At 34.7% G+C, this 12066-nt stretch overlaps 1 protein-coding gene across 1 annotated transcript in view; it reads right to left on the reverse strand.

Annotated features, from left to right (window-relative positions):
- The window catches only part of LOC103775212 (AP-3 complex subunit beta-1-like), a gene marked incomplete at its 5' end in the record, with an annotated part of 82859 nt that overhangs the window by 15861 nt on the left and 54932 nt on the right, over positions 1-12066 (reverse strand). Inside the window, one exon of the mRNA XM_008942655.1 lies at positions 1082-1313. Coding sequence (XP_008940903.1) covers positions 1082-1313 — 232 coding nt within the window. The remainder of the gene's footprint in view (positions 1-1081; positions 1314-12066) is intronic.

Below are 12066 nucleotides of genomic sequence, written 5' to 3' on the forward strand. Positions count from 1 at the left end.
TAAACTGCAGCATTGTACAATTGCTTTTTTAACTATTTAGTGTAAAACTGTATTGTCTTTTCAATGTTAAAAAACAAGTACTTCAATAGCATACAGCAATTTAAGACCAAACATCTTTTTAACTACTGAAAACCAAAAATACTCTTTAATTCACTGCTGTGCTTTAAAGAACTTGTTTTTGAATTCTTCTAATGTGATATAGATTCACATAACATAGCTCATTAGAGGAGAAGAAAAATACAGCAGGTGGTGTCAAAAGAGTGTTTGTCCTTTCCACTTAAATTATAAAAGAGACATTTTTGTTCCTTCTGCCTATACTACATTGTCCTAAAACAAAGAACTGCTGAGAAAAGAAAGCAGATTTTGTGCAGTTAATACTTGAATAAAAGGTTGCTATGACCTGCGTTCCCTTTTCCACTTACAAATTCAGGAAAAACTATCCTGATCAGAAGGTTGAAAGTAAAACAATTCAGGTTAGGGCTGACTACAGCATGGCTTTCTACCTAGTCCAAGAAGCCATAATTTGTTAAGTGTGGTAGATGCAAGCAAGACTAAAATATACACTTCCATTCCAATGTTAAAAGCTCTCAAGGGAAACAATGAGAACACTTGAAGACACCAAAATACACAATACATCTACAAAGGTTGTGTAAAGCTTGGAAAGAAAGTAATTGTGAATATATAAATCAAAACACCATTCTTAACAGTAGCTCATCATAGTCATTCTGGACTAAGGCTGTAAGAGAATGTGTTTGTAGGGAGACTTAAAAATTTCAGTGTATCAGCTGCCATTGATGTAATTGCTATTTGAACAAGCAGGTAAGCTGTCAGGCATGGAATTTCTGATCTGAGTTACTTTCAAAATCAAATAAGCAGCGGAAAGCAGAATTAAATTTTTAAAATTAAGTAACTAAGAAAAAGTAGTTGCTTGAGTGTGTGTATGTATACGCACATACGCAGCTATCTGTGTGTACCTACATGTGTGTATGTGAATACATATGACTATGAAACATCATGTTCCTGTGTTTGAAATTCTGCACAAAGCTAAGATTCTGCATTTTTAAAAACAGGATACTATTACCTATTGGATCAAACTCATGCATCCTCATGCCTGGAGGCAATTTCTTCTCCTTGATGTGAATATTCTCTATCTTCTGATCAGTTGTATTTGTTACTGTCACTTGCACAGACACCATACGATCACCGAAAATGCCTTGCTGTCTTGAGAAGTGATAATGAGCTGCTAATCCTTTTCCACTCATTCGATGAAGCAGTTCATGTGTTTTTGTTGGCACAGAGACTTGGGTAGTGACCTGTTAAGTACAAAACAGTTGGTGAATGTTGTAAGCAAAGGACAGAAAAAATGACAATTAAATACTGCACTTTTCACTCAGCTAAAGCACCTGTTTTCTAGTCAGAAATTTAGTGAATTAGAAACGTGTCGGGATGTATTCAAATTCATAGAAAAATTATAGTAATAGATATCAGGTAACCTAAAAATTACATTTGTGATGCTGAGAAATAGCAGACTTAACTTACTGTTGTATTTACCTTGCTTTCCACTATAAATCTGTTTTAAATATCTTAACTCCACAGGTAACCATTAAATGATCAGTAGTTTTTCTTAAGAGTTACAGTTAGAATAATCACATTGTTTCCAACACAGAGTCTCTTTCCATTCTATGGATCAGAACTCAAGGCTGACCCCAACCCCACTATGTACTGTGAAAGTCCAGCGAAAAATTATCTTCTCCTTCTCTTGTTAAAACCACAAAACATGTTGCCTAACAATTACACCAGTCAAATACTAAAACCACAGTTCTATAGAGCACAAGGATGTTGCCACTTTTTTAATTGTCTTGCTGCCACAAGGAGTAAGAGAAATCCCAAGGATGTTTGGGTCCATTCTACCCTGAAGAAGTAGTGTGAATAAAAGACATTCAGCACTGCTAAGAAGATCTGTAATGATGAGTTCAAAAGAGCAAAATTAAGGAACATGCAGAAAACTAAAGATAATGAATTTGAATTCTTTAAACAAATTTTAAGGAAAGGCTAGGAAATCACATGAAAAGTAATATCACAGAAAAGAAATACAGAGGCTGAAAAAGCCAGATGCTCAGCACAAAAAATCCTGTTTGTTTGGTCAATGCACTATGAGCTACTGAACTTCACCCCATACCTGTGCAAGGAGAATGGGCTTTTCTCTTGCCTTCCCTACAAAACACCTAGAGGTTGCTGGATTTTCCTGACTGCCACATTTAACATCAAGGGGCTAATCTGAAGACTTAGTGAACACATCCCGTACTATGAGAAAATGGTAAGAGTTGGGATTTAAACCCACAAGGTGTTACAGAAATGAGAGTGTATTTCAAAAGCACAAGGTTGTAATGAATCCCGTTGAAAAACTTTAGGAAGTTAGTGAGCACATAGCAAACTTTTTCTTTCTCTCTTACACACCAGTTTCTGAACTGTAAAGCCAGGCTAGTAATATCCATCACCTCATATGAGTATCTGTAAAGATGAAGTAATCTATGTTTAGAAGTGTGAGCACTACACTGATGAAAGCTGAAGAAAACTAGATGAGGACCTGAGTAAGTGCGCATTCAGAAGTGGCTTTGGAAGGTACATTAAGTTTCACACAGATCATACTGAATGAAGAACAAATAACGAAGGAAAAAAGGCAGAATGGCCTCCTCTTCCCGCAAAACTCAAATACTACATGACTGTAATTAGAACAACACATACAGGATGTGATGGAGTAAACGTCTGTGCAAAAACTTCCACATCAGATTTCAGTCTCAACTTTTTAGCTAGTGTTTCTTTCACTAATACACAAAACCACCGGTACTAGGTTTTTTTAGAAACAAATTAATGGTCCACCAGTAACCTTCAATGTGAAAGCTAAAGGCTGTTTCAGAATATGTCTGAATTGAGAGGAACTCTGCAACCCAAACTTTGAATCTGTACAATTTATTAATACTTTTTAAAGTAAATTCACGAAGTTCAGACATTTTCTTCCCCCTAGAATGATAATCTAATATTTTCAGGGATAACGTTTTTAGTTTTCCTGTGGGATGAGAAAAAAACACAGCTGTTTACAACTGAACATATTCCCAAATATTTAAACTTCTATATCCCTTCAAGTAACAGTAGCAATACCACATGAAGAACATAGGCACCCTATTTTTAAATGGAGTAATTTTTTTGAGTTCTATTACTGATCTCTCACAAGCATAAAAATGCCTAATACTTTTGTCCCAAGAACACAATTCAGTGAAATTTTACAAAACCCATAATGACTATCTATCTTGGTAGTCCATTGCCAGTTTGCACGCATAAATATATGGTATTAGAGTTACTTACATGAAGCTTATGTTTAAATTATATTTATAGAATAATGAGTCCTGTAACATCACATGACCAGATTTCCAGCTAATGCAAAACGAACAGAAGTAGCACAAACTATATGGATGGTCACAGTCCCTCAAAATTCAAAACACCTTTTGTCTCCAAAAACTTATAATGAAAATAAAATTCAAAAACCCACAGTTAACTCCCACTGATTTTTAAATCACACAGAATATTAATCTCAAACAAAAGAGGACTTTTATTATATTGCCTGTTGTTTGCCTCTGTAGGGCTGTCGAGCATTTTTTTTTTTAATAACCCTCCCCCTCCCCTTTAATAGATTAATACTCTGTTTAGATTTCTAGAAATAATTGACAAGGTCAGGCTCTCAAAAAACATCTCTGTTGTCAAGAAATAAGAAAGGAGGTACTTCAAATAATAAATGTCTTATTGGTACTCAGGAGGAGACAAATGAACTAAGAGTTTAGTAGCAGAGCCACACTAGCACCTGTTACCTAAACCACTGCTGAAATAATGAATAAAACAAGTTTTTTAGGTGTAATTTGAATCTTATTTTTACGTTTGAGCTTAGCCTTTAACTTTTAACATTTAATTTGAGTGGGACATGCACAGTAGAGAAGTTACTTCATTAAATGGTTCACCCATTTTTCATTAACAGGCTTAGGAAATATGCTTTATTCATGTTAAAACAAGCATTTTGAAGTGCACTAGCTTCTCTCTGTTAACATACAGGTGTTTTTATCAAACCATTTCTTAAAAGGAACGTAAACATAAAAAGTAGTCAGAAGCCCAATGTGTACAAACATATGCACAGATGCAGCAAAAATCCATCACTATAATTGAATTGCAAGACGGACTCAAATTTTACTCAAACCTTCCAGTGATTTTTAGTGATTTTAATCTAAGCTCCTTTCAGCATTATGGCCCATGTTTCACTTGTTAGCACGTTCACGTTTATTTTCAGTATCACACTACACAAAGCAACAGATAGGTAGAGGACAGTCAAAATAATGACATGTTTAAATCACCTTCATTCCTGCAGAACATGAATTTTCAGTTGCATTTAATGTGGCAGTACTAGAAATAAATAAAATGCACATATGCTGAACAAAGGAATTTAGTTACGGAAAAAGAGAATTCTCAAGCCCTCTACTTGCTAGCAAGGGTTTTGAGCTGGCAAAGGCCGGTGTGAATGTAATGCAGTCTACTTAATAGTTACATCAGCCAGGTAAGCAAGGTTTCTTTGGTTTTATTCTAAAATTTTCAAGGCATAAAATTGCAATACTTAAAGAAACCAATAGAGTAGATACCTGCAATCACTCTGGGGTTAAAATAATCCTCCACAGAGTTAATAGAACAAGAAGCCTCTAGTAACTAGGAGATAATCCCCTACAAATCTTACACAGCATATGTTTAAATAATAGAAGTCGTTTGTGTACCTTTGGATGGTTTATGAAAATAACCAATCAATTCTGCAGACACAACATTATTTCTAAAAGAAATCTATGTGACTCATGATGCCTGCAGATACACAGAGACAAACCACACATATTTTATCAGTTTATTACAGTAAGCAAATAAGCGTGGAATGAGAGTGCACATAACTGTCTACTTAACGCTTACTGAAACATTTATAAGAGCTGTTATCTCCCTAATAACAGACAGACAGTGTGCAATTTTAGAGAGGAGAAAAGCTTCATATTTTTTAACACTTCACTAAAAAGTAACTGAAGAGTGTAAAATGAAAAATACTCTGTGCAGTTAGCTGGTAATGGACCATATTATCAACTCAAGTTAGATTTATAGGATACAAACTAGTCACTAATAGTTATTTTATGACATAGCGTATCTGCTTTTTTTGGGTGAAGATTATTAAGATTAAACTTGCAAAACTTTTTTTTTTCATATACAGCTATTTATAATGATAGAAATAAAAAAAAAAAAACAAACAAAAAAACCCAGACTCTTCTTCCACCCTATTTTGACTGAAAGCCACTGTGAATTAAAAGGCAGCATAGGCACTCCACAGTGATATCATACAGGAATGCTGTATTGGGACATGTCAGACTGGCCTCCACGCTAACTGCACATTTTGAAAGATGAGACATCACCCTAAAAGAAGCTGCAAATACTTTTAAAACTGCTTCTTATACAAGAACAGTAACATAAGGATTTTGCCTTAAAATCCTCCACTCATTAACCATGTAAAGGGAAAAATGTAAGATCAGTGACAATAGTTTTGACTTTATCACAACAGAGCTGACTAGTTACAAACCACTGAATCCTCTGCACATCAACATGCTTCTTTTTGCCAGCTCAGTAAATCCTCGATAACTAAGCTTAAGTTAATACAAAAAATGCTTTCCCATAATTCTTTAAAATAAAACAGCACTATAGGTTTTATTAAATCTACTACATAAAACAGAGCGGGACAGACTTTCCTGTATGAAGTATTACTATGACTATTCTTATTGAGCACAAATTATGTCTTATTTTTTTTTCTGTATTTGTTCCTTAGCTTAATAATGCTGCAATAATACACATACATTATTTTTTGATCCTTATTTTGAAGTGTATATATGTTTGTATATAACATATATTATTGCAAAAAAAAAATTTGCTTCCAAGAATGTTGATAATTATAGTTCTACTCCTCTAAATGACATTCTGTTAAAGCAGTGGACTGAATCATTTAATCTAAGTAGCCTTTCTACTGCCCTCCTACTGGCAATATCCATGACATAATCCAAGAATTACCTACTGAGCTGTGAGAGCTATATCCTCTCTTACACTCACTGTAAAGCTATGCTCCAGTAATTTCGCAACAGCTAAGAGGCGCAGGGCTATCACGTAGCCCAGCCACATTTACATGATCTTTCAACTGAAGCTATGAGAACAACTTAACTACAATTTTATAGTATTAGAAGAAAGATGGAAAATCAGGCAAACAAAGGATAGACAACTACTGGCAAGAAAGAGTATATTCATGATCATTTGTTCCATTACCAGTTACATATCACTCAGTCACAAAGCAATGTCTTCCTTATATAGCTCTCAGAAAAATAAAGAATTAATAATTCATAAAAAGATACAATAAAACCCAACAAAATTGCACAAAGAATGTCAGCATCCTCCTCTGCATTGTTTCAAGAGGCTGTAGCAAATCCCAACATCAGAGTGTACTTAAGTCATGCTAGTGTGGATTGCCAAGCCAAGGACAGCATCGCTCTGGTAGGAGGTGTGGAAAAAAAACCAAGCAAACAAGCAGGCTTGTATTTTCTGCAGTCTAGAAAAGCAAGAGAATACCATGATTCAGTTTGGGTTAATTTATCTAGACATACAGACACTTGAGGACATCATGTCAAATTCTGGAAGATATTTAAAATAACCTGCCAACAAAGGCACATTTAACTGTTCTACATCTACTAATTACCTTCTAAAAGCAATGTATGTTAGGAGGACCTTCCATTTCTAATATATCCTAAGTTTCTTCTGTCTGTATTGTCACTCATTTTGAGTCACTATACTTGCCTAAATGTTAAATATATCAATAAGACTAATTGGAAATTTGCATATAAATGCTTATATCTTTAAACCAATATTGGTTTCAGACAATTTAAGACATCAGAAAATGCGTTCTAAAAATTCTCACTTAATTTCAACATTAACAGAATAATACTTTTGTCTCTAAAAACTTGTAAGGAAAATAAAATTCAAAAAACCACACTAACTCCCATTGATTTTTAAATCACACAGAAATTAATCTGAAACAAAAGAGGACTTTTATTGCATTGCCTGTTGTCTGCCTCTGTAAGGCTGTCAAAATTAATCCTTTTCTCTGCTTTTTTTTTTACTCTAATATTTGTATTGTCTCAAATAGGTATAAAATCATCCTTTCAAAGAGTAGTGTGCTCAAGGTAACTTGTGAATCTAGAGATTATAAAAAATCTTCAATAATATGAAATTACACTTTTTCTAGTATTTTTACATCCCTTAGACTTTTCTATGGTTCTCTTAAAATATAACCAAATAGACAGATTTCCAGTAACTCTGTAACAATAAAAAGTATTGCTCTTAAAGCACAAAAATGACTACATAACATAAAGGATTCAGAAGTAGGCCTTAATGTGAAGTTTTTTAATAGCAGAAAACTCTGTTAGTTCCACAGCAGATGAACCAAGCACTTTTAAAACCGAGCCTGCATTTGTTTCGTATTTTATATGTAACTGGGAGCCAGTGACACAGATTGCATTTTGCGTGTATAATACAGCTTAAAGCTTTATATTAAAACAACACACGGTTTTGTTTGAGATTTGTCATCTTTGCCTTTTCCTTCTGCTGAGCCTAATGAGTTACATTAATAATACAATGAAAATGTTAGTGAAATCTTTTAAAGAGCTGCACAAGAAAGAAATTCAGTTGCAACAAAATGGGAGTATTTTCATGTTTAAGTCAGGGTTACTACACAAGCATGAAAGAAAATGGCTGAACTCAGCATCATAATTATGGGCCACAAGCCTTGGTATAAACTCAGAAGTGCACATTTGCACCCCCAGGGTACTCTGGAATCACCAATGGACTATGGAAAGGACTTAAAAGAAATAGTAAGGGTGAATTTTCTTTTAACTGCATTTGCAGAAAATTCCTGCACTGAAGGTCTTAACATGTATCTCAATCCAGTTTTGAACTTCTAAAATAACCAAATCAAATGGTGAGATTCATATCTGTGCATTGGAAACCACAAGATTTACTGCGATTTTGTGCTAGGTACGCTTCTACACAGTGAAAAGCAGATAGTCTGATGGCTGATACATGTGTGCGACTTTCAAGCAGCATGCTATTTTAAATTCCTTTACAATACTCATTAGGTGTTTCAAAGAAAAGGCATCCTAACATACAAAACCCAAGTAATTTACTTCAGTTTTCCAATATGACCCTTCCACTGACCACTTAACTGTGAAGTCTGAGGATCACCTGAAGTAGTTTAAGAGTCAGAAAAACAGAATAAGGTGGCAGCCTCACCCTGCATCCCAATTATGAATTTGAAATAGCAGACATTGCCAAAAGGGATTAATACAGATTTTGGCACTGAATCTAAATGACTTCAAAGAAATTCCTACAAATGGTTTCTAATATATTATTTTGATTTTGGCAAACAGCCAGTATGCTAGAGACCTCTAAAGTGAAAACATACTGAACCCTACTGGCTATAATGTATAGTTTTACAGTTAGGGTTATACTATACCAACTCCTGAATATTGATTTCTTCCAACACAGTTCAGACTTTCTGCCAGAAAAGGATCTTTTGTGTCAGGATAAGTGCATAATGTAAGTTGAAACTACATGGTATTACCCACAAGCCAAAGTGAACACAGCCTATAATACACTGTATTTGATATCTAGCACAGATATATTATGAATGCTAATGTTGAATTATATTTTTGACAGCTTAATAGAACTATGTTTGAACTTCAGTCACTGTACTTTTGTTGAAGAATGCAAGATGTTATTTTGGTTTCTAACAGGATGATTCTTAATAACCCACCTGCAAGGACAAAAATCTGAAATCAGCACTGAACCCACTGCACATATACATCTGTATTAGCACTTCCTCAGTGTGGGTGTAGGATCTGTGCATGTACTGGAATACACCTCTTACACGTATTGATACACCAATTTTACCCAAGTTTTATTTAATTTAACACAATGTTTTAACCTGAAAAAACTCAACACATTCCTCAGTGAAAATGACAGTTTACCTTAGTGAGACCATTGTTAAAATACAGCTTTTCTGCCTTTTATTTTCCTTAAGCTTCACTTTTTGGGCTTAAACAGAAAAAAAATCCCAAACTGATACAGTTTGTAGTCTGTTAAGAGACAAAGAGCTCTATTTATAATCAGTTACCTTCGGTTTCTTTGTTTAAATTCAAAAGCACGCTTTTTTTTTGAACTCGGCAAAATTCGTGGCATCAGATGACTTACTCAGTCTCCATGAGGACCTCTTCTTTCCACACTCATTAAGAAGAAATGCCACTCAGTCCCATCCACATACAGCTCTGAGTAATGTGTAAGCAATAACACGCAGAGCACACTGCAAACAGAAAACCTCACCCTATGGATACCTCTAATAAAGGCTCTGCTGTACAGATGCAGATCCTGGATGCAAGCACAGTATTTATATCAGTAGCTGCGGCCATGCTTAAGTCTCTCAGTTGATGACTGAAGGCAAATTATGTAGGCATTTTTTTTCTTATCTACTTTTGAAATTACCTTGGTACCTTATAGAGTATTTCTGAGGCTATTGTCTAAACCTGCCAAAGATTGTTAGCCAATTGAGCACAAATGTAGCAGCAGGAAGACTGTAACAGTGGTGATTTATTAAAATTTACTCCATTTTAAAGAAATTTTAATCTACAAATGTATTTAATAGCAGTTGAAACTTACGATTTATGCAATAAGGATTAGTTCTAATGCTCCCCAATTCTTCTGGTATGTCAAAAAAAGCACATAGATGCTAGAAAATACAAACACCAATTGAAACTGTATGCAGCCATATAGAGATGGTAACGTTTCCTAATCCAAGTGAAAAAAGTTCAAAATGAAAACTTTCATCTGCTGTATAGCAATGAAAACTAATTTGGCAAGACTCTAGAGCTTTCTTTTTTCAGTCTTAATATGCCCAAGCACTGTTCAAGTCGTAAGAGAACAGAATGTAAAAATAAAGTGAAAACCTGCCACTAATCTAAACTTTTTAAACTCACCTCTCTGATGATACTATATTTAATCAGAGCATCATTCAACAGCCTTTTGAAGAGTCATCTGTCTCTCCAACATTCTCTAGAGTCTATGGTATAATAGGACTGAAAACATTTCTATACGATTCTGGTGTGAGAAAAAGTGGTGCATCATTTACCAACCTCTTAAAGACCAACTAAAACACAGGTTTGGGGGTGGGATGGCAATGGAGAGTATATCACCTTCCTGCAACTGTTAGTAACAACTTATGGAGTACATTAAAATACATCTGTATTGGCATAATTTAAACGATGCCCAGTCACCTTACGTTAACAACTGCAATGTCCTTGCCTTTCACATGCTGTGTACTGCTAGTCTGTAAGTCTCGTGGCACTACAGCACCGGTCTGCAGAAGGAATAATATGCCCTAACAGCAGTAAGACCTCTCAACAAGGGGAGTTAGGTCCATGCACAGCTTTTACTTTCAATGACAGAACACTTACCTTCCCAAACAAGTTTTACGTTATTAACATCTTGGGACAAAATTTCAACATTATAATTTGACTATCAGGTCTTTCATCCCAATTGATGATCCTTCAAGTAAAAGTGACAAGATGGAGTCTTATATGCATTAATCAAGACTTGGTTATGCCAAGCTAAAAAAACCATCACTAAAAGTTTCAGAAATCAGGTCATTGTGTTAGTTATAAAACATTTACTCCTATTTTCATCTGTATTTAGCAAGGGTTTAATTAGTTTTGTAAGCAAGGGCTTACAGACCTGCAGGATGGTTAGATATATACAGTTCCACATATAGGGCGAATTTTGATTCTGGTCAGTAAAATATCTTCCAGTAAAATCCTAGTTTTCCCTTTACATGCTCTGAAGTTCTGCTTTCTGTGCAATGCAAGCTTCAGTTAAGCACTGAGCAATAAAGAAAAAAGTTGAACAAAAGCAACTTATGCCTATCTTAACATCCTTATGTGTGAAATAATTAGCTACGTTTATAAGCAGTAATTCATAGAGCTGGAAGATCTTTGAGACCTCATCATTACTATATATTGCAATCCATAAGCTGTCCCCTTCTGAGAGAGAAGGGAAGCTTCAATAAGGAGTTTCTAGCAGATTCTCTAGAAAGTCTGAGCAAAGAAATAAAAAAATATGTTTCTTCATTCAGGATTATCAGAACATACCAATAAACATGCTGATAAAGCCACGGAACAACATAATTCAAAATTATAAAGGACCTCTATGGTTTCTGAGTGTCACTCTCCAGTACAAAAGTAGAAAACAACAAAACTATAATCAGTCATACAAAAAACCCATGTGCACAATCTGTAGATGTAGCTGAAGGAAGGAGAATCTAAAAGACACATACTACAGTAGCACAAATCTTTGAACACAGAGAATATGGAAAGCTGTATTTTAATTAACTTCTAGCTAAGACCTTGAAATTTTTCTTCCTACTCTGACGTACAGTCCTCAGAATACTCACCATAGCTCACAATGCTGTGCTGCAGACGATATGCAAAAGTCTTAACCTTAGGAAACTCAGTTTCCTACTTTATCAGTTTTATATATAATACTGGACAAACAAAGATGAAAACATGTAACTTCTTAAACAGCTATCACATAGGTTTAAAATATATATTTATTGCTGCACCCTAAAAATACTAACGTATTGTGTGTACAATTGAAATGAAGTTGAACTGACTGCTACATATATTTAACATACGTTACCCCCCTCCAAAAGGATACCGATAGCCTTCTAGGTGCTGTATAAATTCACACTCTATTTCTATTATAATTCTGCTTTTGCAGTTAAACAAACTTTGTCATAGGATCATCATTTACTGTGACACTCTGAAAATAAAGTGAACACTGATTAGCACATTTTCTGGCACATGTCGTGTCTCTGTCACTAAACAATGTCTTAATTTTAAATTCTTGTTCAGAATCGCT

Source organism: Merops nubicus, unplaced genomic scaffold (assembly GCF_000691845.1).
Source record: "Merops nubicus isolate BGI_N331 unplaced genomic scaffold, ASM69184v1 scaffold17696, whole genome shotgun sequence".
NCBI classification, from domain to species: domain Eukaryota; kingdom Metazoa; phylum Chordata; class Aves; order Coraciiformes; family Meropidae; genus Merops; species Merops nubicus.